The 21,428-nt window shown below is 48.9% G+C and overlaps 2 protein-coding genes across 6 annotated transcripts in view; one reads left to right on the top strand and one right to left on the bottom strand.

The window, feature by feature from the left end:
* LOC140122805 (uncharacterized) overlaps window positions 1-7,621 on the top strand; it is a 28,123-nt gene extending 20,502 nt beyond the window's left edge. The window contains exons 5-9 of one of the 2 annotated variants that reach the window (XM_072144020.1): window positions 346-422; window positions 501-576; window positions 675-772; window positions 898-1,006; window positions 3,477-7,608. In XM_072144020.1, the coding sequence (XP_072000121.1) occupies window positions 346-422; window positions 501-576; window positions 675-772; window positions 898-1,006; window positions 3,477-4,711 (1,595 nt within the window). In that variant the 3' untranslated portion in view covers window positions 4,712-7,608. Of the gene's footprint in view, window positions 1-345; window positions 423-500; window positions 577-674; window positions 773-897; window positions 1,007-3,476 lie in introns of both variants that reach the window. The other variant, XM_072144021.1, reaches the window with a different exon arrangement.
* Window positions 7,622-17,144: 9,523 nt separating this feature from the next.
* LOC140122800 (uncharacterized) overlaps window positions 17,145-21,428 on the bottom strand; it is a 119,672-nt gene continuing 115,388 nt past the window's right edge. For 3 of the 4 annotated variants that reach the window (XM_072144003.1, XM_072144002.1, XM_072144000.1), the window contains exon 5: window positions 17,145-20,393. In XM_072144003.1, coding sequence (XP_072000104.1) covers window positions 18,403-20,393 — 1,991 coding nt within the window. In that variant the 3' untranslated portion in view covers window positions 17,145-18,402. The remainder of the gene's footprint in view (window positions 20,394-21,428) is intronic. The other variant, XM_072144001.1, reaches the window with a different exon arrangement.

Below are 21,428 nucleotides of genomic sequence, written 5' to 3' on the forward strand. Positions count from 1 at the left end.
TTTTCCTAAATACCTCTGGGACTCAATGTTTCTTCTGTCGAATTGCTGAAATTCCTTGGACTCGTCTCCTTCTGTCTTGTAGCTACTACAAAGTTTTTGCCGTTACTGAGTAAATAAGATTCCCAGGTGTTTAGTACCAGGACATGAACACCGTAGAGAAAAATGTGTGTGACATCCCAAGAGAACGACATGGGGGTCATTGTGTTACTCCAAGCATCCACCGCGATTCCAATGAGATGGGTTCTATTCATGAGCGGGACGCCTGGTGTCATACAGAAAGACAAATCTTTGTATTTCATATGTGTTGCTTGTGTATCCATGACTGCATGCTTATGTCTCCTAAAGATGGATCCAGGAGGAGAAATCCATGTGCCAGACGTCTCTATTCCCAGGAGAAACCCAGTGTTCCAGAGAGTCACCAGGTAGATGGAGCTAAAGTCTCATCAACATCTCACCATAAAGTGATTGAGTCGTTTCATATTTTCTTCTTCTCTGTTTAGGCTGAAGATCTGATCGACATTAAGGTTGAGGTTATAGATGAAGAAGAAGAGCCGGACCCATGGACTCATCACCAATGTAAGGAGGGGACTTCTATGTCGGAGTCATCTAGATACTATTACCATCATCTCCCTATTACATGCAGATCATCTATCCCATCACTGTGTCACCTACAGATGGAATCATTGATGGAAATCCACCAGAGAGATGTCCCAGTCTTCTGTATCCCCAGGACGGTCCAGAGGAGACGCCCAATGTCCCAGAGAGTCATCAGGTAGATGGAGCAGAGCCCGGGACCTCATCTATACAGGGGGTGGAGGGTCTGTCCTGTGCTCATAGATTGTGGGGGCTCTTGTGTCATCTGTTCCTCCTGTCTCCTGTAATGTACTGACAAATCAGGGAGAAGATGGGACTTATATTAAAGTGGAGGCTGAAGAAGAGAGGATTATGGGCGATCACCCGTGTAACAGGGAAGTGGAGGAGGACATTTCAGGAGATGATACCACAGGTAGGTGATAATGGAGGGAGAAGAGTATTCGGGGGTCTCTTAAAGGGGGTTTGCAGGTTCTCCCGACTCACAAAAACTGTAGTAGCTCTATCTACACGAAATGATCAGTATGGATGGACGGATGGATGGATGGAAATTCATGTGATGGTGGAAGTTTCTTATCTTTTACTGATTTCCAATAAGATTTTATTTTATGCTTAAAACTCCCACGTTGCAATGTGTTAAACAGGTTGTTTGGTGGCACCAGCTATGATGTGTTACCCATAGCCATATACAGGGGTACAGGACCTTGAGGTAGTGATAAACAAGGGCCCCGTGACTGCATATAGTGTAGGTGCCTTGTAGTCCTGGTTTGTGGTTGATTTATCAGTTTCTCATGTTGATGTGCAGGGATGGCACTCGCTCCTTCTTACCATGTGGCTTCAGGTCCTTGCAGTTAGATCAGTGCTTTCTTCTCCACACTCTTAAGGTCCTGCCAATACCATTGGGTTGGGGTGTGGACTTGGACGTTGCAGCTGTGGGATTCTTCAGTATTTGTTGCTTTGTTTGTGATGCAGTTTTGGGGAATGCACAAGACACAATGCTGAGGGTCATGCACTTTTTAGAACATTTTGTTTCCAAACTAGAAATATTTGAACATTGATCTAATGACCGGATTGGGCCATAGCAAATCTATGGAATTTCATCAAAAAATAGTTTTAATACATTTTGTGTTCCTGATTTGCAGAATCCATGTTTATTGGGAACATAAAACAAATTTTAGGACCGTGGCCTCTAAAACTGCTCCATCTCTACCGGCCCCTGTCCATGTGTCACCCTGGTGACGGTAAACTGTCAAGGTTCTGTGTTAAGGGGATTTTTAGTGCATGATGTATCGTGGTAACCATCAGGGTAACAGTATCAGATCATCATATTATAATGACATTCTCTAGCAGTCAGTGGGGAGAGCACAGGACCTCCGCCCCGGCCCTAGGACATCACTGGTCTCTCACACAGCTCTGCAGGTCCTAGCAGTCACCAGTCAGTGGGGAGAGCACAGGACCTCCGCCCCGGCCCCAGGACATCACTGGTCTCTCACACAGCTCTGCAGGTCCTAGCAGTCACCAGTCAGTAGGGAGAGCACAGGACCTCCGCCCCCCGGCCATCACTGGTCTCTCACACGGCTCTGCAGGTCCTAGCAGTCACCAGTCAGTGGGGAGAGCACAGGACCTCCGCCCCGGCCCCAGGACATCACTGGTCTCTCACACGGCTCTGCAGGTCCTCAATATTTTGTGGTTCAGCTGCTTTACACCTTGTGCTGTGTGACGGGGGGGCATTGTCCTGCATGAGAAATTGTGGCCGATTGAGTGAGGTCCTGGTTATCCGGTCCTCTCTTGCATTTATCTTTCGGGGTGACCGGTCTTCTTGGGGGACTTAAAAGAGTTTGTGATGTTGTAAGATGTAATATTCTAGGCGTGGAATGACTGCATACACCTCATACCTGGTCAGAGCTTCCACCTCTGTGTAGAGATGAATGGTATATGTCAGCATGAATATCCGAGTTCATGCTTCCTGACGTGTGGTAGCACCTCACCTGCCACACCGTGACCTGTGAACCTGTCACTCTCCTAATTCTTCCTCTTCAGAAGTTCTCAATACAGAACACCCCGAATTAAATCATGATGAGTTTTCGACTATGAATTCTTTTGCGTCTAACCCTTGGCCATTCTATTTTGCAGTAAAGTCCTGGATACATATCACCTGTAGACGAGATACAGCTGATATCCCCTAATCCTCTTCTGGCCTTGCAGCCGTTTTGACCATCCAAAGTTTCAGCCAGTGTTCGGTATTTTCGTTGGAGATCTGTGTAACCAGACCATTTTGTATGTTGTTAGTAGTGACAGGACTGTGCATCCAGCTCTGCATGAGCTCTGGGCGGGGCTTTCGTCTGGAGGGCTTTCTTCTCTCTGCACTGAGCTGCCCCTCTCGCATCTGAGTAGAGCTGTATCAGGATTTTAGTTGGATACTTAGAGCAGTCACTGAGAGCAGAGGGGGTGGCTGTGGAACAGTTCATTGCAAGGAGCAGAAAGCTCTATAACACTAGCCTGGACTAGCAGGAGCTGCAAACCTGGACTAGCAGGAGCTGCAAACCTGGACTAGCAGGAGCTGCAAACCTGGACTAGCAGGAGCTGCAAACCTGGACTAGCAGGAGCTGCAAACCTGGACTAGCAGGAGCTGCAAACCTGGACTAGCAGGAGCTGCAAACCTGGATTAAAAATTAATCTTTTACAGTCCTGTTGCTACTTACTGCACACACAGGAAGATGACACGGCTCTCCGGGGTCTATATCCAACGTTGTCTGCACCTTATTGTGGTCAATGACTTACACTGCTTGTCTGTTTCCAGCATGTTAAGATTATTGTCAATGTGTTTTCTTTAATTTGTAGTTTGATGAAAATAAAATCATGAAATCCAATTTTCCTCCTCACAGATGATCCCTATTCCATAGTGACCGTAATCTACACCGGAGAGGAAGACGCTGTCCTGCCGCACAGTTCAGATCCATTATATGACCCGTCACACGTGGTCACCACGAGCACCGGACACAAAGGGGGAAAATTGTTCCAGTGCGGAGAATGTGGGAAACGGTTTACACACAAATCAAAACTTTATACCCACCGAAGAATTCACCAAGAGGAGAAGCCGTTTTCCTGCTCCCTCTGCGGGAAATGTTTTATAAGTAAATCTCGTCTTTCTTTACATGAGAGAATTCACACAGGGGAGAAGCCGTTTTCATGTTCATTCTGCGCAAAGTGTTTTACAAGTAAAGGAAGTCTAGTGGTCCACGAGAGAACTCACACAGGAGAGAAGCCATTTTCCTGTTCACAATGTGGGAAGAGTTTTACAAATAAATCGGATCTTATAAAACATCAGAGATATCACACGGGAGAGAAGCCGTATCCGTGCCTGCAATGTGGCAAAGGGTTTGTTACTAAAACCAAACTGAGAGACCATCAGAAAACACACACAGGGGAGAAGCCCTATTCATGCTCCCTGTGTGGGAAATCCTTTAAGGAGAAGTGGCTTCTGGCGAAACATGAGCGGATGCACACACGAGACGCAGGGATGAAGATTCAGTCCTATCCCCAATGTGGGACATACAGTGCGGATACGTCGAGTCTCGCCATGTATGAGCTGTCTCATGTAGGGAGCACATATCCCTGCTCAGAATGCGGGACACTTTTTACATGTAGATCAGATCTTATCAGACATGAGAGGCTTCACAGAGAGGCCAAAGTCTACGCGTGCTCCACCTGTGGGAAGCACTTCCCCGATAAATGGCGTCTGGCCGTGCATGAAAAAATCCACACAGGAGAGAAGCCTCATTCGTGTTCTGAGTGTGGCAAATGCTTTACATTCAAGTCTGATCTTGTTAAACATCTAAGAACTCACACAGGGGAGAAGCCCTACTCCTGCCCAGAATGTGGGAAGTGTTTTTCCAAAAACTCTGTTCTTGTTGCGCATCAGAGAAGTCACACAGGGGAGAAGCCATACTCCTGCCCAGAATGCGGGAAAGGTTTTATTACTAAGTCCAATCTCAATTATCACCAGAAAAGTCACACAGGGGAGAAGCCATTTTCATGCTCTGAATGTGGGAAAGGTTTTCCAGTTAAAGCTCAACTTGTAAAACACGAGAAAATTCATACAAGAGAGAAGACAAGTTGATGTTCTGGACCTTTGCAATAAATTCCATTCATTGAATTCTACCTTGTGCAGGGCCTGAATGGAGGAGCAGGACTCCCGGATCCGGGGATACAATGAGAATGAGTCCTGCTCCTCCTCTCAGGCCCTGCTCCAGGCAATATTCAGGGAATCGGTGGTGACTGGAGAGTTTCTTTTAATGAATATTGAAAAGTGAATGCGAGTCCAAGTTCAAGTTTCCATTCAGTTATTTGCATCAGTTGTGAGAGAAAACCAGGAGCGGTGGAACGTTCACAGCTGGCAGCTCAGGGTTAGGTTGTAGGCTCAGTCCGCAGTCCAACAGACATCACCTAAACGTCTCCATGGAGGAGAAGTATTATGGAGAGAAGGAAGAAGAGAAGAGCCTCGCCCGGCGGCTTCTTATTCCTGGAGTCAGACGTTCCCTGCACTGCAGGAGAGGCCGGAGGGACCTTGGGACAGGAAGGACTCAGCGAGGAGACATCACTTCTACCATCTGTGGACACTTCTCATGTTCACTCATACAAGATAGAAAGATAAACCTGATGGAAATAAATAATGAATTTCAAAAAATGTAATTGCAGATGTTTTATTGAAAGTTTAGCCTCAGCTCAGACTAGAAATACAAGAAAACAGAATCCACAGATAATATGGTGGTCACCAGCAGCCTCAGACTTACTGGACCATAAGAAAAAGCGCGGCATCGCCCTGTCACTTACCTTCACCAGAGACTATAACTGAGCCTGGGTAGCTGTTTCGGGACATTTGACCTCTCACAGGCTTTCCTGACCCTTGTTCTATGGATAGTCACTCGACTAGAGCAGGAGTGTCGGAGTCCTGATTACAGTAAATGCTTTTGATTTTCACATCGAATGATCTCTTCTTCACAGCTGATTATTATTATTATCTATAGAGCAGCATGAATTCCCTGGGGTTCACATACATTAAGACAAAAGCAAATGCATAAGAGAGGCAGCAGGGAGACCACAGAGGAGAATGTTGCAGTAATCCAAGCGGGAGATGAGGAGGACATGGACGAGTAATTCTGTAGACTCCGGGATGCGGAAGGATCGGATGTGAGAGATGTTCTTGAGATGGAGGCGGTAGGTTGTAGTAAGGGACTGGATGTGAGGCTTAAAGGATAAGGCAGAGTCAAAGTTGAGTCCAGGCTTTATGTAAGTGCTTGATCTTGCAACACAAATTTAAAGTTAAATCCTGCAGTTTGTCCGAATCTGTTGGATCGTCCGACGCGGCCCGTCCTTACCCCCCCCCCCCCCGATTTGTTTCAAATGAACGCAGCGCAGGGACACAATGCTGTTTTAAATACCAGTCCTGGCGGCACAAACCCCGAAAAGTCGGAAAACCTCATGGAAATGAGGCCGTGGGACCCTTAGTCCCCTATGAGTTCTGTTTTGTCCTTATTAAGTTTTAGAAAATGGGAAGAGATGAAGGAGATTATCGCTGATGGATATTCTGCAATTCTGGCTAGAAGAGGAGATATCTGGACCAGAAATCTAGATCTGTGTCATCGGCATAGGAGAGGTATTGGAAGCCATGGGACCTAATGTATATCCCAGGCCAGAGGTGTAGATGGTAAGGAGCAGGGATCCCAGGCCAGAGGTGTAGATGGTAAGGAGTAGGGATCCCAGGCCAGAGGTGTAGATGGTAAGGAGTAGGGATCCCAGGCCAGAGGTGTAGATGGTAAGGAGTAGGGATCCCAGGCCAGAGGTGTAGATGGTAAGGAGTAGGGATCCCCGGACAGGACCTTGAGGGGCGCCAGCAGAGAGGGAGCGAGGTGAAGAGGTGGTGCAAGAGTGATGGACACTCAACTATCCAGGAGAGGGCACGGTCAGTGATACCAAGAGAAGAAAGCGTCTGCGGCAGAATGGTCACCGCTGTCAGAGGCAGAGGAGCGGTCAAGGAGGAGGAGAGCAGAGTAGCTGACAGTAGGTCATTAGAGACTTTGGTCAGGGCCGTCTCTGTGAAATGATTGTCAAAAGCCAAATTGTAGTTTGTCAGGGAGCAATTGGAGGATAGTTCCAGGTGGACAAGTTGTTCCATGAGTTTTGAAGCAAATGTAAGTAGTGAGATCGGGCGATAGTTCAGCGGAGTGGATGGGTCCAGAGATGCTTCTCCAGGATTGGGGTGACAGCTGCATCTCAGATGAGAACAATTCCAGCGATACATATGAAATACATCCAACATAAATGTACATTCTGACACTTTTAACATAACTTGTCCCCCCTTGGGATCTCCCCTCCCGGTATTTGTAAGGGAGCACTAGGAGTAAGGGGAATCCCTGCAGATTTCACCCAATTAATTTGCAGTCCTGAATAGTCCCCTAACCTGGAAAAAATGGCCTCCACCACTGGCCTGCATCCGAGAGGAACAGCAATATAACAGCATAAAAGGCTATGCGCCCCCCCCCCCATTATATTTAACCCCTTGTATGTCCTAATGGCTCTATCGGGAATGCGAACAGCCATAGATAGATGTCTTGTGCCGACCACCACCCATTCACCTCTCTGGCTGATGCGGTCACATGCATCAATTGCACCCACTTAATAAAGTTGGGCCCAAATCCTAGAAGCACAGCCCGCAGATCGACCCAAGGCTTTTGCAGCATCTAGAAAAATGACTGCCGTTTTCTCCGCCCCTGTAGCCTGCAAGATGAGACATAATCTCCCGAGATTAGAGGGATAAACCCTGATTGATCACCATGTACTCCAGATCCTAGCACCGAGCTTAGCCCAGTCGTCAACACTTTGGCTGCTATTTTGACACCGGACTTAAGGAGTGACATGGGCCTAGAAGAATCTGGCAGCTGCGCATCCTTCCCTTCCTTCTCTTCATGACATGTGGCCGGCAGTCTCCCTCCCTACAGGGTTTCCCACCACTGAGTTAATCGAGGGGATGGGGGGGCGACGACAGGGTTTTACATGTAAATCAGCGTTTTTATTGTCGAAATGATAACTTTGTAAAAGTTCCAGAGGCGCTCTTTGTGTTTTGTGAGGTTGGTACCAGGGTGTCCGGTTGGGTTGTCTAGTTGTAGTGATAGTGAGTGTTTGGGGGGGGGGGCTTCCAGGGCTGAAGAATCTGTGCTGTTGTAGAAGGTGGCAGCAGTTTCTACCTCCTCCAATGAGGATATGGAAGAGAGGAAGGAGAATCTCGGAGAGGTTTCAGGGGTCCAGATGTTTGAGATTCCTGTGGACTTCAGGAGTGGTTGAAGCCAGAGTGGTAGAGAAAGTGAGTAAGTTGTTGTTGGATAGGAGGAGAATAGAGTTAGACAGATTGGATAGGGAACACAGGCGGGTGAAGATGAGGTCAAGTGTGTGGCCCTCTTTGTAAGTGGCTGTGGACAGGACTTGATTAAAGTTGGTGGCGGCCCCCATTGAATGTAGTCCAGACAGGGAACAGCAACCGCCGTACACAGCTCCCCCAGCACTCGCTGTCCTCATCTTCCCTCGGGTGGACATCGGAGGTTAAAAAAAAAATGGCAGCGCCCTTCCGCCCCGCCATCTTGCTGAAGTTCCGATCGGAACTTATTGGTCCCTCACTCTGACAAAGACTGTATTCCAGCAGTGTATTATGTATGGCCCGGGGAGCCCGGACCCAAATATACTATGGACAATTCGGATGGTCATGCGACTGCCCCAAATTGCCCAAATTTAGTGAGGGCCCCTTTAAGGGCACAGTGGTGGTGGCCCTGGGGCGCACACCCTGGGTGCCCCCCTATGATCCGGCCATGTGTACGAGGGAGGCAGGAGGGATAGAGTACACTGTACGGTACATGTGTACGAGGGAGGCAGGAGGGATAGAGGACACTGTACGGTACATGTGTATGAGGAGGCGTATAAACGGCGTCTGGTGTTTGAAGACTGTGGGCAGGAAACATCACCAAACATTTATAAAACGAAGGCACTTTAAGATATACAAATCACATATTATTGCATGAATAACCAAACCTTCAAGGCAGACTTTGCCTGAATAAAAAGGGAGAAAGACAACATGTTGGGTGATAAAGGCCAAAGCTATTTTAAATATCTCTTAAATCAATCTTTACAACCGTGAATAAAACAGCATAAAGACACATGTAACGTAGTCCTTCTGCCTGAAGCGGACGGCCCGGATGGACTCCCACCCGACACTGCGAACTTCCAGGCGATGATCTCCCCTTAAACCGCCACTGGGAGCACAGCATACCCCTATACTGAGCTCCGGCCTCCACCCAACAAGAATAACGCTTGTTCCACACCATCCTGAATGCCTGAAAGAAAAATGTCCTATGTCATTCAAATGTGCCCCGTCCTGCCGCTAGAGGGACCTTCTAATTCCCTATGCCTAACCACCACACCCCCTTTTGATCTGATAAATCGGGCCATGCGGAAATTAATGGTCTTCCTGACCCTGTCCATTGCTCCTGAGTCTCTAGCACCTTGCCAAACTAACCTCGGTACCATTTCCAACCAAACAAGGGTGAGGAAAAAAGGAGGCAAATCGATCAACGTCTGATCGCATCATTGTAAGAAGCTCAGCCACCCTTAAGAAACCGAGGTCATTACCACCCGCGTGGACTACTAAAATAACCGGGCGATAATCTGCTGATATCCACTACCTCCGGAAGCACCTGCTGCCACTGTAACCCCCTAATGCCCCTCCAAAAGAAATCCGCCCCAAAAAAACCCAGGTTCTTTCCACCGGGCCGAGACTCGGCCCTCTGTGCAGCCCAGAAAAAAACCCCACGAATTACTGACTTCAGCTGACAACCATCAAGTACGGCCATTATACTGACAGAGAAACTGCTGCCACACGCAAATCTCACTTAAGCTGAGAAGTAACGCGTATATGGTGATAGGGCCTGGATGCCCCCCTGGTTGCCAGGGAAAGGCGCCTTGAAAAAACATGACCCATCGGCATGATCCTGCAAGCAAACATCAGTAAACCAAGAAGAGACTGCATTTGACGCAATGTTACCAAATAATGAATAATGGAATTACAACCTGTCTCATAACGCGTTGACCATTCCAAGAAAGAACTAAACATTTCACAGTACCTACAAGAAATGGAACACCCCATCGGAAGACAAGTGTCATAATAAAACAAACTATCAACACAACAACCCAGAAGGTGAATAGAGAGAAGGCGGAAAGCGGATTCAATGTCTGACTTAGCCATAAGGGCGCCCTGGCCCGCCTTGCGAAGCAATACAACTGCCCTGTCCAATGATACATACGACACTGACGATTCCTCATGGGAGATGCCATCATTGACAGAATAACCTTTTGGAAAAGAAAGATGGTGAATGAGCCTATATTTACCTTGTTCCTTCTTGGGAACAACACCAAGCTGGGAAACCCTTAGGTTACTAAAAGGAGGGGAACGAAAAGGACCTACTATCCTACCCAAAGAATGGTTCAGACGTAATTCAGCTTCGCCGGGTGGGTGTGAGGGGTACACGGAAATTTTTCTGTCCCTATGTCAAACCCCTTATCTCCCGCCCTTACAAGAGCAGTCCACAACTACCCCTGCTGGAAACATATAAAGCATGCCCCCTGTCGGCGTCACCTTCCCTGATGCATTTCGTCTCTTGACTCATCAGAGGGATAAATAATGGAGTTCGCCGTCCTTTCGTCTGGTTGGTGTTGTAAAATTAGCATAAAGTGACATGCAGGTAGGGTGAAGTTCCTAGTGCGGCAAACTTCACAAATAAGATAAAGCTGCATATCTCCTGTCCTTGTGGTGGACCCGGAGATCTGATGTGCAGGCTGGCCGTATGTGTCGCGCCAGTAACCAAGCACTTCCGCCTTTTTAAAATCATTAGACCCGCCTCCACTTGCCCATGATTGGGCACACCTCCTTAGCCTTACCTTCCTATAGGATAATCAATGGCAAGCCACAGTCCGGCAAGGTGATCCTTAATGAGATCACCTGCGGGAGCGGACTGCAGTGTAAACCTACCAGGTCCCCGGCACAGCGGAGGTGCGCATGCGTGGAAGACGCTGGATGATTCAGTAGACGCGTCGCCTAAGTGACGCTAGTGAAGCCCGTCCCCTTATGGGCCATTTAAACCACTACTCGGTATGACAGAACCCGTCGGCAGGTAAACAGAAAAGAGTGATGCATAGTCAATGTTATGCGGTGTCTCTTAATGCATAGCGGTGACGAAAACCGGAGAGACATGGTATTAAAAGAGAGGGCTAATAAGCGCTAGTGTCATTTAACACAAAGTGGATACATGCTTAATTCATATCCACATAAGAAAATATCTCCCCGCACCGCTCAGGATGTTTCTGACCCATAACTCCCCCAAGAACCATAAAGGCCTGAAGCCAATTATTAATTGTCTTAGCTACCTTCAAACCCTTATCCTGAGAACGCTCTGACCACACTCTCCTCTCCTTATCAATCGTATGGAGGTCTATGACACCAATGACCATATATCAGCATATGAATTAGCACATATGTTCTCCTTATCTTCCATATCTAAATGGGATCCCAAGGGGCTAACTGCACAAAAAACTGAGTCTTTATGAACGCCCGGGGGAGGGAGAGGGGGATGGGACAGGGAAGGCGCAGGCACTGGAGACGGGGCCGCTGAATCAGGGAATTTATTCAACAATTGCTTCAATGACAATAAAATCTCAGACCCCACATTATTCCCTTGCTCTCCAGCAACCCAAGCATTGGTAAACGTAAACTCACCAGCCGCTGCACCAGGAGGAACCGCTGGCGACGCATTCACTGCTGGAACCACCGGAGAAGAAACCAGGCCGCCGCCCCTGGAAGACCTACACGGCCACGTACACGGCCACGTCTACCAGGCACCGCCAATGCACCCGATGAACCGTCTGAGGATGATGGGGAGCGCCATCTAGACGACCTGGACCTTCTTGACCGGCACAAGGACCTTGAACCCCTGCTCTCATGTCCATGGCAATACACCACAGAGCCGCGGCGCGTCCGCCTGCGGGCATCCCACGCGGGCGAGGATGATGACCTGTTGCCCCTCCCGCGGCTGGCAATACTGATACTGGCTGGCATTCCAGGGGCATAGGAAATGAAGGAACCGGAGGAAATGGTATTTTAAAAAAGGCTTCTCAATCCCAGCTGGGGGAGGGGGAGTAGCCCCTATTACTGATGGTGAGGGAGGAACCGTCACCTGCCCAGCATTAGCCTGTGGTAGTGACTCCTCTGGTAGTGTTACTGCCGGCAAAGGGGCAGATAAGGGCATATCCTGTGACACAGAGGAAGTATCCTCTGAAGAAGAAGAGCTATGATGACCACCCATGATACCTGACAGCCCCACGTGGGAGGCGCTGGAAGACACCGATACAGGAAGGGAGGAGACGCTGGAAGACACCGATACAGGAACTGAGGAGACGCTGGAAGAGACCGCTACAGGAAGGGAGGAGACGCTGGAAGACGCCGCTACAGGAAGGGAGGAGGCGCTGGAAGACGCCGCTACAGGAAGGGAGGAGGCGCTGGAAGACGCCGCTACAGGAAGGGAGGAGGCGCTGGAAGACGCCGCTACAGGAAGGGAGGAGGCGCTGGAAGATGCCGCTACAGGAAGGGAGGAGACGCTGGAAGACGCCGCTACAGGAAGAATGGAGGCGCTGGAAGACGCCGCTACAGGAAGAATGGAGGCGCTGGAAGACGCCGCTACAGGAAGGGAGGAGCCGCTGGAAGACACCGCTACAGGAAGGGAGGAGGCGCTGGAAGACGCCGCTACAGGAAGGGAGGAGGCGCTGGAAGACGCCGCTACAGGAAGGGAGGAGGCGCTGGAAGACGCCGCTACAGGAAGGGAGGAGGCGCTGGAAGACGCCGCTACAGGAAGGGAGGAGGCGCTGGAAGACGCCGCTACAGGAAGGGAGGAGGCGCTGGAAGACGCCGCTACAGGAAGGGAGGAGCCGCTGGAAGACGCCGCTACAGGAAGGGAGGAGGCGCTGGAAGACGCCGCTACAGGAAGGGAGGAGGCGCTGGAAGACGCCGCTACAGGAAGGGAGGAGGCGCTGGAAGACGCCGCTACAGGAAGGGAGGAGGCGCTGGAAGACACCGCTACAGGAAGGGAGGAGGCGCTGGAAGACGCCGCTACAGGAAGGGAGGAGGCGCTGGAAGACGCCGCTACAGGAAGGGAGGAGGCGCTGGAAGACGCCGCTACAGGAAGGGAGGAGGCGCTTGCTGCACCGAGCAGCTGAAATACTGATTGCCCGGAAGTAGAACTCCTGGGCTGAACAGGGGGCGGGGCTGTAACCCGATGCGCTGACTCAGGTGCGGCTGACCGTGCACGAACATTCCTCCCGTCACCCCGAGTTGCGGCCCCCGGGGTAAGCCTGTCAGGCGGCCGCTACACCTGACCCGAGCGAAGGCTTAACCCAGCAGCTGTAGCTGGTGAGTTCACCCCAGGGGGAGAAAAAAGCTCCGCTAACCATCTGGTGCCCTCCTGTTGTATGCGGGCTCTAAGAGCCGCTAACAGCTGGTCGCCCATCACAAATACCTGGCACGGACCCAGGACACAAACACCCTGTGTATGAATGGTGTCTGGTGTATGGACGCCGTCTGGTGTATGACCGCCGTCTGGTGTATGACCGGCACCTGGTGTATGACTGCCGTCTGGTGTATGAACGCCGCCTGGTGTATGAACGGCATCTGGTGTATGAACGGCGCCTGGTGTATGAACGGCGCCTGATGTATAAACGGCATCTGGTGTATGAACGGCGTCTGGTGTATGAACGGCGTCTGGTGTATGAACGGCGCCTGGTGTATGAACGTCATCTGGTGTATAAATGGCGCCTGATGTATGACCGCCGTCTTGTGTATGAACGGAGTCTTGTGTATGAATGGCGTCTTGTGTATGAATGGCGCCTGGTGTATGAACGGCGCCTGGTGTATGAATGGTGTCTGGTGTATAGACGCCGTCTGGTGTATGACCGCCGTCTGGGGTATGACCGGCGCCTGGTGTATGAACGACGTCTGGTGTATGAACGGCGCCTGGTGTATGAACGGCGCCTGGTGTATGAGCGGCGTCTGGTGTATGAACGGCACCTGGTGTATGAACGGCGTCTGGTCTATGAACGGCGCCTGGTGAATGGACGTCGCCTGGTGTATGGACGTCGCCTGGTGTATGGACGTCGCCTGGTGTATGGACGTCGCCTGGTGTATGAACGGCGTCTGATGTATGAACGGCCAGGGGGCGTGGCTACAGCGGTCCAGGTGGACATGGCTACAGCGAGTCCAGGTGGCGTGGCTACAGCGAGTCCAGGTGGGCGCGGCCTCCTCTGGCTGAATCAAGCAGCTCCTCCCCATTCTATATCTGTGTGCAGCTATAATATCATGTGACCGGGGTGACATCATTGCAGGTGCTACAGCTTTTGTAGCATTAGAAAACTGTACACCAAACATATATCACATGAAATCACAGCAGCAGGAGAAGTCCATGGAGGCGGCTGTGATTGTTTTATGTGGTCAGATATGTACATGGGGTACAGTTTGCTAATTTTAAGTAGCCTAAGGACCTTTGATGATGCCTAAGGACAGCCCTGATCACCCTGGTGTATGGACTGCGTCTGGTGTATGAACGGCGTCTGGTGTATAAACGGTGTCTGGTGTATGAACTGCGTCTGGTGTATGAATGATGTCTGGTGTATGAACGGCGCCTGGTGTATGATTGGCGCCTGCTGTATGAATGGCGCCTGCTGTATGACCGGCGTCTGGTGTATGAACGGCGTCTGGTGTATGAACGGCGTCTGGTGTATGAGCGGCGTCTTGTGTATGAGCGGCGTCTTGTGTATGAACGGCATCTGGTGTATGAACGGCGTCTGGTGTATGAACGGCGTCTGGTGTATGGACGGCGCCTGCTGTATGAACGGCGTCTGGTGTATGAACGGCGTCTGGTGTATGGACGGCGTCTTGTGTATGAGCGGCGTCTGGTGTATGAGCGGCGTCTGGTGTATGAGCGGCGTCTTGTGTATGAGCGGCGTCTTGTGTATGAATGGCGTCTGGTGTATGAACGGCGCCTGCTGTATGGACGGCGTCTGGTGTATGGACGGCGTCTGGTGTATGGACGGCGTCTGGTGTATGAATGGCCAGGGGGCGTGGCTACAGCGAGTCTAGGTGGGCGTGGCTACATAGAGTCCAGGTGGACTTGGCTACAGTGGTCCAGGTGGACATGGCTACAGCGAGTCCAGGTGGGCATGGCTACAGCGAGTCCAGGTGGGCGTGGCCTCCTCTGGCTGAATCAAGCAGCTCCTCCCCATTCTATATCTGTGTGCAGCTATAATGTCATGTGACCAGGGTGACATCATTGCAGGTGCTACAGCTTTTGTAGCATTAGAAAACTGTACACCAAACATATATCACATGAAATCACAGCAGCAGGAGAAGTCCATGGAGGCGGCTGTGATTGTTTTATGTGGTCAGATATGTACATGGGGTACAGTTTGCTAATTTTAAGTAGCCTAAGGACCTTTGATTATGTCCCCCTGGTCACATGACATTAGGCCACGCCCCCTCGACTCGCTCCAAAGATGCCTAGATACCAGGCAAGATTATAGCTCTGATTTTATAGGGATCTGAGGGAAACTATTATTGGCTACAAGCAGGAGGTCAGATGGTGACTATTGCTCTAGAGCAGTGATGGCCCAAACTACAACCAAACCTTCTTATTTATCGCAAAGTGAAAACATAGCAATTTAAGCAGTAACATGTCGCTACCTGTTTTGTCACGGCTTTTAATTGTATCAGCGTCCTGAGGACACCAAAACATTTGCAAGAAAGAGGAGAAATTCAGAGGAGAAATATCATTGTAGTTTACTTCCAGGGGCCCCTAATCAGGATGAATTGTGGGGCCCAGAGCAGGAGCTCCAATAATAACGCAGCCTTGCCTGCCCCTCCCTGCTCCTCCTGTAGCTTTTATCACAGCCCCGATCAGAGTATGTCCTGGGACTGCAGGAGGAAGTAATGGCCCGGGTGCCCACAAAGAGTGCTCTGAGTGCCACCTCTGGCACCCGTGCCATAGGTTCGCCACCACTGCTCTATAGGAACCTGTCACTAGCTGGATTACTGAAAGTCATGGTGACGGGTTCCCTTTCAGAAAGACTGAGGCTCATTGTAAAGTAGACCTAGGGGGACATTAATCATAGTCTGTTAGACTGTTTTGAGCATCTTTTAGCGCAAAAATCTGGTGCATCTCGTTAATTTGGTGCATTTTCTGGCGCACGGCAGAGTCCGGCACTTAGTGGCTTTGAGTCCCTGCGTCTTATCTGACATAGTGAGTGCGTCCTATACAGATGTTTGCTCGGATCTATCACTAATCTGCGCCTAAAAAGGTGCAAAATAGGCGCAGAGAATGCTCCTCCTCCGAGCAGCTGCACCTCCAAAAAACTTCCCTTTTCATTACTAAAAACATACATTTTAGGTTCCCAAATGAAGAATTCCCTCTATGCAACATGGAAAATACTCCGGAGCAGTTTTATAATGTAACGACTTCACCATTGTCTCCGGGATCATCTCTGGGAGTGATTATTGTCTTATTGTACAGATCGGAGAATATTATCAGACGCCATTTACTGTAAATTATAATAACAAAGGAAAAGACCCATTTCAGCAAGAATTTATTTTTTCTTCCATCTCTGTCACTTTTAGTCCCTGCAGTTACATCACAAGGAGATGAAGCCCTGAACGTTCCGTCATCTTTTCTCAGTCTCCTTTCATTATTGCTCACAAATGAGATCTAACAATTTGCACCAAATTTGGCGCTAATTTAGGCCCAAATGAATGGGACCTGAGACAAATCCAAAACGCATTTACTAAGGCAGAACCAGATCCATCATAGATCAGGAGCCAAAAAGAAGAACAAACCAGGCGCAAAAACCGGAGACCCCCTATGATTAATGTCCCCCCTAATATTTAGATGAAAACATCCAGAACTTTCCTGGATACCAGCAGGGAACAGCCGGGAGAGGGGTCAGAGTCACAGCCGAGACACGGAGGAGCTGCCGGTACACGATGTCCACCAGAAACTAGAACCTACCTTCCTGTAGAAGACAGTGAGGACCAAACTAAGACCGGAACAAAGGGAAAGATCTACACGTCCTCCATGATTGGAATCTAATCCTACAAGACCTTAGAACTGGAGTCTGCTGGGGGGAGGATGTATAGAGCGGGGGGGATGGATATATAGAGCGGGGGAGGATATATAGAGCGGGGGGGGGGTGGATATATAGAATGGGGGAGGGGGGATATATAGAGGGGGGGTTTATATAGAGGGGGGAGGATATATAGAGCGGGGGGGGGGGTGGATACATAGAACGGGGGGAGGAGATATAGAGCGTGGGGGATATATAGAGCGGGGGGGTGGATATATAGAACGGGGGGGAGGATATATAGAACGGGGGGAGGATATATAGAGCGGGGGGGGGGGGGGGATACGACCAGGTCCGGTTTTCAGGTCAGTTTGTGGATCTCTTTTCCTTCGTTACCGGTTCTTCTATTATCCACCAGGTAAGTGGGAAATACATCAGACGTTATTGGACACGATTTGTCTGATTCACGTTTTATTTGCTTTTTTTTATGTTTTACAATTTCCTGTATTTTGTTCTCTGATTAACATGAAAAATGAATAAATTTGTGTAGAAAATAAAAGGCACAAAAGAAGAAGAAGATCCTGAGACATCGACGCTTCCACAGATACAGAAGAAGTGACTCCTGGGCTCCTCGAGTGGTAGGACGGTCCGTAGCCACGTACAACAGCCATACTGAAGAGTGCCCGGAGAGGTCCCAGACAGACAGACGCCCCCGGAGAGGTCCCAGACAGACAGACGCCCCCGGAGAGGTCCCAGACAGACAGACGCCTGGAGAGGTCCCGCCTGAGCAGCACTTGTAATTCCTTACTATCTGCATTTCCACATAATTTGGGGTGAATACTTTTATAACTGCTGGTGGACAAGTGGCCATAGATGGTAGAAGTCATAGTCCCTCCGGCCTCTCCTGCAGTGTGGGGAATGTGTCACTTCCTTCTACCTATGACACGTCTCCTCAGTGGTTTCACCCTTTTATCATCTTTCTAAAGTGTTTCAATAACATTTCTTCTGCATGAAATCTCTGGTGAGATTAAAGTGGTCAATCTCCGGCTTCTGTCATGTGTGATCCTTAGGCCCGGCTTCAGTGATGACCACTCTCCCAGGGTATGGCTGATCTCCTGTGTGACTTCTCTGGTGATCATTAGGCCCGGCTTCAGTGATGACCACTCTCCCAGGGAATGGTTGATCTCCTGTGTGACTTCTCTGGTGATCCTTAGGCCCGGCTTCAGCAATGACCACTCTCCCAGGGTATGGCTGATCTCCTGTGTGACTTCTCTGGTGATCATTAGGCCCGGCTTCAGCAATGACCACTCTCCCAGGGTATGGCTGATCTCCTGTGTGACTTCTCTGGTGATCCTTAGGCCCGGCTTCAGCAATGACCACTCTCCCAGGATACGGCTGATCTGCTGTGTGACTTCTCTGGTGATCATTAGGCCCGGCTTCAGCAATGACCACTCTCCCAGGATACGGCTGATCTCATGTGTGACTTCTCTGGTGATCATTAGGCCCGGCTTCAGCAATGACCACTCTCCCAGGATACGGCTGATCTCATGTGTGACTTCTCTGGTGATCCTTAGGCCCGGCTTCAGCAATGACCACTCTCCCAGGATACGGCTGATCTCATGTGTGACTTCTCTGGTGATACTTAGGCCCGGCTTCACCAATGACCACTCTCCCAGGATACGGCTGATCTCCTGTGTGACTTCTCTGGTGATCCTTAGGCCCGGCTTCAGCAATGACCACTCTCCCAGGATAGGGCTGATCTCCTGTGTGACTTCTCTGGTGATCCTCAGGCCCGGCTTCAGCAATGACCACTCTCCCAGGATACGGCTGATCTGCTGTGTGAATGCGCTCGTGTATAACCAGACCTGATTTTTTTATGAAACATTTCCCACAATGTGAACATGAATGTGGCTTCTCTACGTTGTGAACTCGCTGATGAATTTTAAGTTTAGCTTTAGTGATAAAACATTTCCCACATTCTGAGCACGAGAACGGTTTCTCTCCTGTGTGAATTCTCTCATGTGCAGCACAATTTGATTTTGTCATAAAACATTTCCCGCAGTGCGAGCACGAGTACGGCTTCTGGCCAGAGTGAATCTTTTCATGTTCAACAAGATTTGATCTGGTTATAAAACCTTTACCACATATCAAACAGGAAAATGGCTTCTCCCCCGTGTGAATTTGCTCATGAGCCTTCAGTTTGGATTTAGTAGTAAAACATTTCCCACATTCTGGACATGAATACGGTTTCTCTCCCGTGTGAGTTCTCTGATGGTTAACAAAACTTGTTTTATGAGCAAAACATTTTCCACATTCAGAACATGAAAAGGTCTTCTCTCCTGTGTGAATTCTCTCATGTGCAACGAGATGTGATTTCTCGATGAAAGATTTCCCACAAAATAAACATGGATAAGGTCTCTCCCCCGTGTGGATTTTCTGGTGATGTTTTAGGATGTCTTTAGTTGAAAAACCTTTCCCACATTCTGAGCATGAAAACAGCTTCTCCTTGGTGTGACTGGTCCCGTGCAGCTCAAGTCCTGACTTATAGGAAAAACATTTCCCACATTCTAAGCACGAATGCGGTTTATCCCCTGTGTGGATTCTCTCATGTTTAACAAGTGTTGTTCTAGCTGTAAAACATTTCCCACAATCTGCACATGAATAGGGCTTCTCTCCTGTGTGAATTCGCTGATGATCTCTCAGTTTGGATTTAGTAATAAAACATTTTTCACATTCTGAACATGGAAATGGCTTCTCTCCCGTGTGAGTTCTCTGATGACTTACAAGATTAGAATTATTTGTGAAACCTTTTCCACACTCGGAACAGAAGAATGGTTTCTCTTTTGAGTGACATCTCTCATGCTTCAATACCGTCGCTTTATCTTTAAAACCTTTCCCACATTCCAAGCATGAAAAGGGCTTCTCTCCTGTGTGAATTCTCTCATGTTTAACAAGAGTTGGTCGTGAAGAAAAACCTTTCCCACATTCTGCACAGGAATAGGGCTTCTCCCCTGTGTGAATTCGCTGATGATCCCTCAGTTTGGATTTATTAATAAAACATTTCTCACATTCTGAACAAGAAAATGGCTTCTCTCCTGTGTGAATTCTCTGATGTGTCACAAGATTTGAATTATTTGTAAAATATTTCCCGCATTCTGAGCAGGAATACAGTTTCTCTCCTGTGTGGCTTCTCTTGTGGGCAGCAAGTTTTGATTTGCTTATAAAATGCTTCCCACATTCTAAACAAGAGTATGGCTTCTCCCCTGTGTGAGTTCTCTCATGTAGATCAAGGCTAGATTTTTGAGTAAAGGATTTCCCACACTCTGCACATGAATAGGGCTTCTCTCCTGTGTGGGTTCTTCTGTGGATATAAAGACTTGATTTTTTTACAAACTGTTTTCCACATTCATCACATTGGAACTTCTTACTCCCTTCTTGTCCGGTGCTTGTGGTGACCACGTGTGACGGGTCAGGAGAAGGTTCCGCAGGATGAGGAGGATTAGATGATGGATCTGGACTGAGATCTTCTCCTGTAGAGTCCTCAGTGACATCTTCATCTTCTATCTTGACTAATAAAATAACATCTTCAGAAATTTTACTGGGATTTTCTGTAAGGATTAGAAAAGGATTTCATGAAATAAAACAGATAAATCTCTGACATTCCTATTACACTATTATCCCTCCTGACCCTGCACCATGTATCATCCATAACATGTGATATTATTACACTGCAGACATCCCGGCCCCTCCTGACCCTGTAACATGTATCATCCATAACATGTGATATTATTACACTGCAGACATCCCGGACCCCTCCTGACCCTGTACCATGTATCATCCATAACATGTGATATTATTACACTGCAGACATCCCGGCCCCTCCTGACCCTGTACCATGTATCATCCATAACATGTGATATTATTACACTGCAGACATCCCGGCCCCTCCTGACCCTGTACCATGTATCATCCATAACATGTGATATTATTACACTGCAGACATCCCGCCCCCTCCTGACCCTGTAACATGTATCATCCATAACATGTGATATTATTACACTGCAGACATCCCCTCCTGACCCTGTACCATGTATCATCCATAACATGTGATATTATTACACTGCAGACATCCCGGCCCCTCCTGACCCGGTACCATGTATCATCCATAACATGTGATATTATTACACTGCAGACATCCCGACCCCTCCTGACCCTGTACCATGTATCATCCATAACATGTGATATTATTACACTGCAGACATCCCGGCCCCTCCTGACCCTGTACCATGTATCATCCATAACATGTGATATTATTACACTGCAGACATCCCGGCCCCTCCTGACCCTGTACCATGTATCATCCATAACATGTGATATTATTACACTGCAGACATCCCGGCCCCTCCAGACCCTGTACCATGTATCATCCATAACATGTGATATTATTACACTGCAGACATCCCGGCCCCTCCTGACCCTGTACCATGTATCATCCATAACATGTGATATTATTACACTGCAGACATCCCGGCCCCTCCTGACCCTGTACCATGTATCATCCATAACATGTGATATTATTACACTACAGACATAATGTCAGTCCCGCTGTTGGTGGTCCCTCTACCTGTCTTGACTTCCTCTGT

This window comes from Engystomops pustulosus, chromosome 3 (genome assembly GCF_040894005.1).
Source record: "Engystomops pustulosus chromosome 3, aEngPut4.maternal, whole genome shotgun sequence".
Taxonomy (NCBI): Eukaryota; Metazoa; Chordata; class Amphibia; order Anura; family Leptodactylidae; genus Engystomops; species Engystomops pustulosus.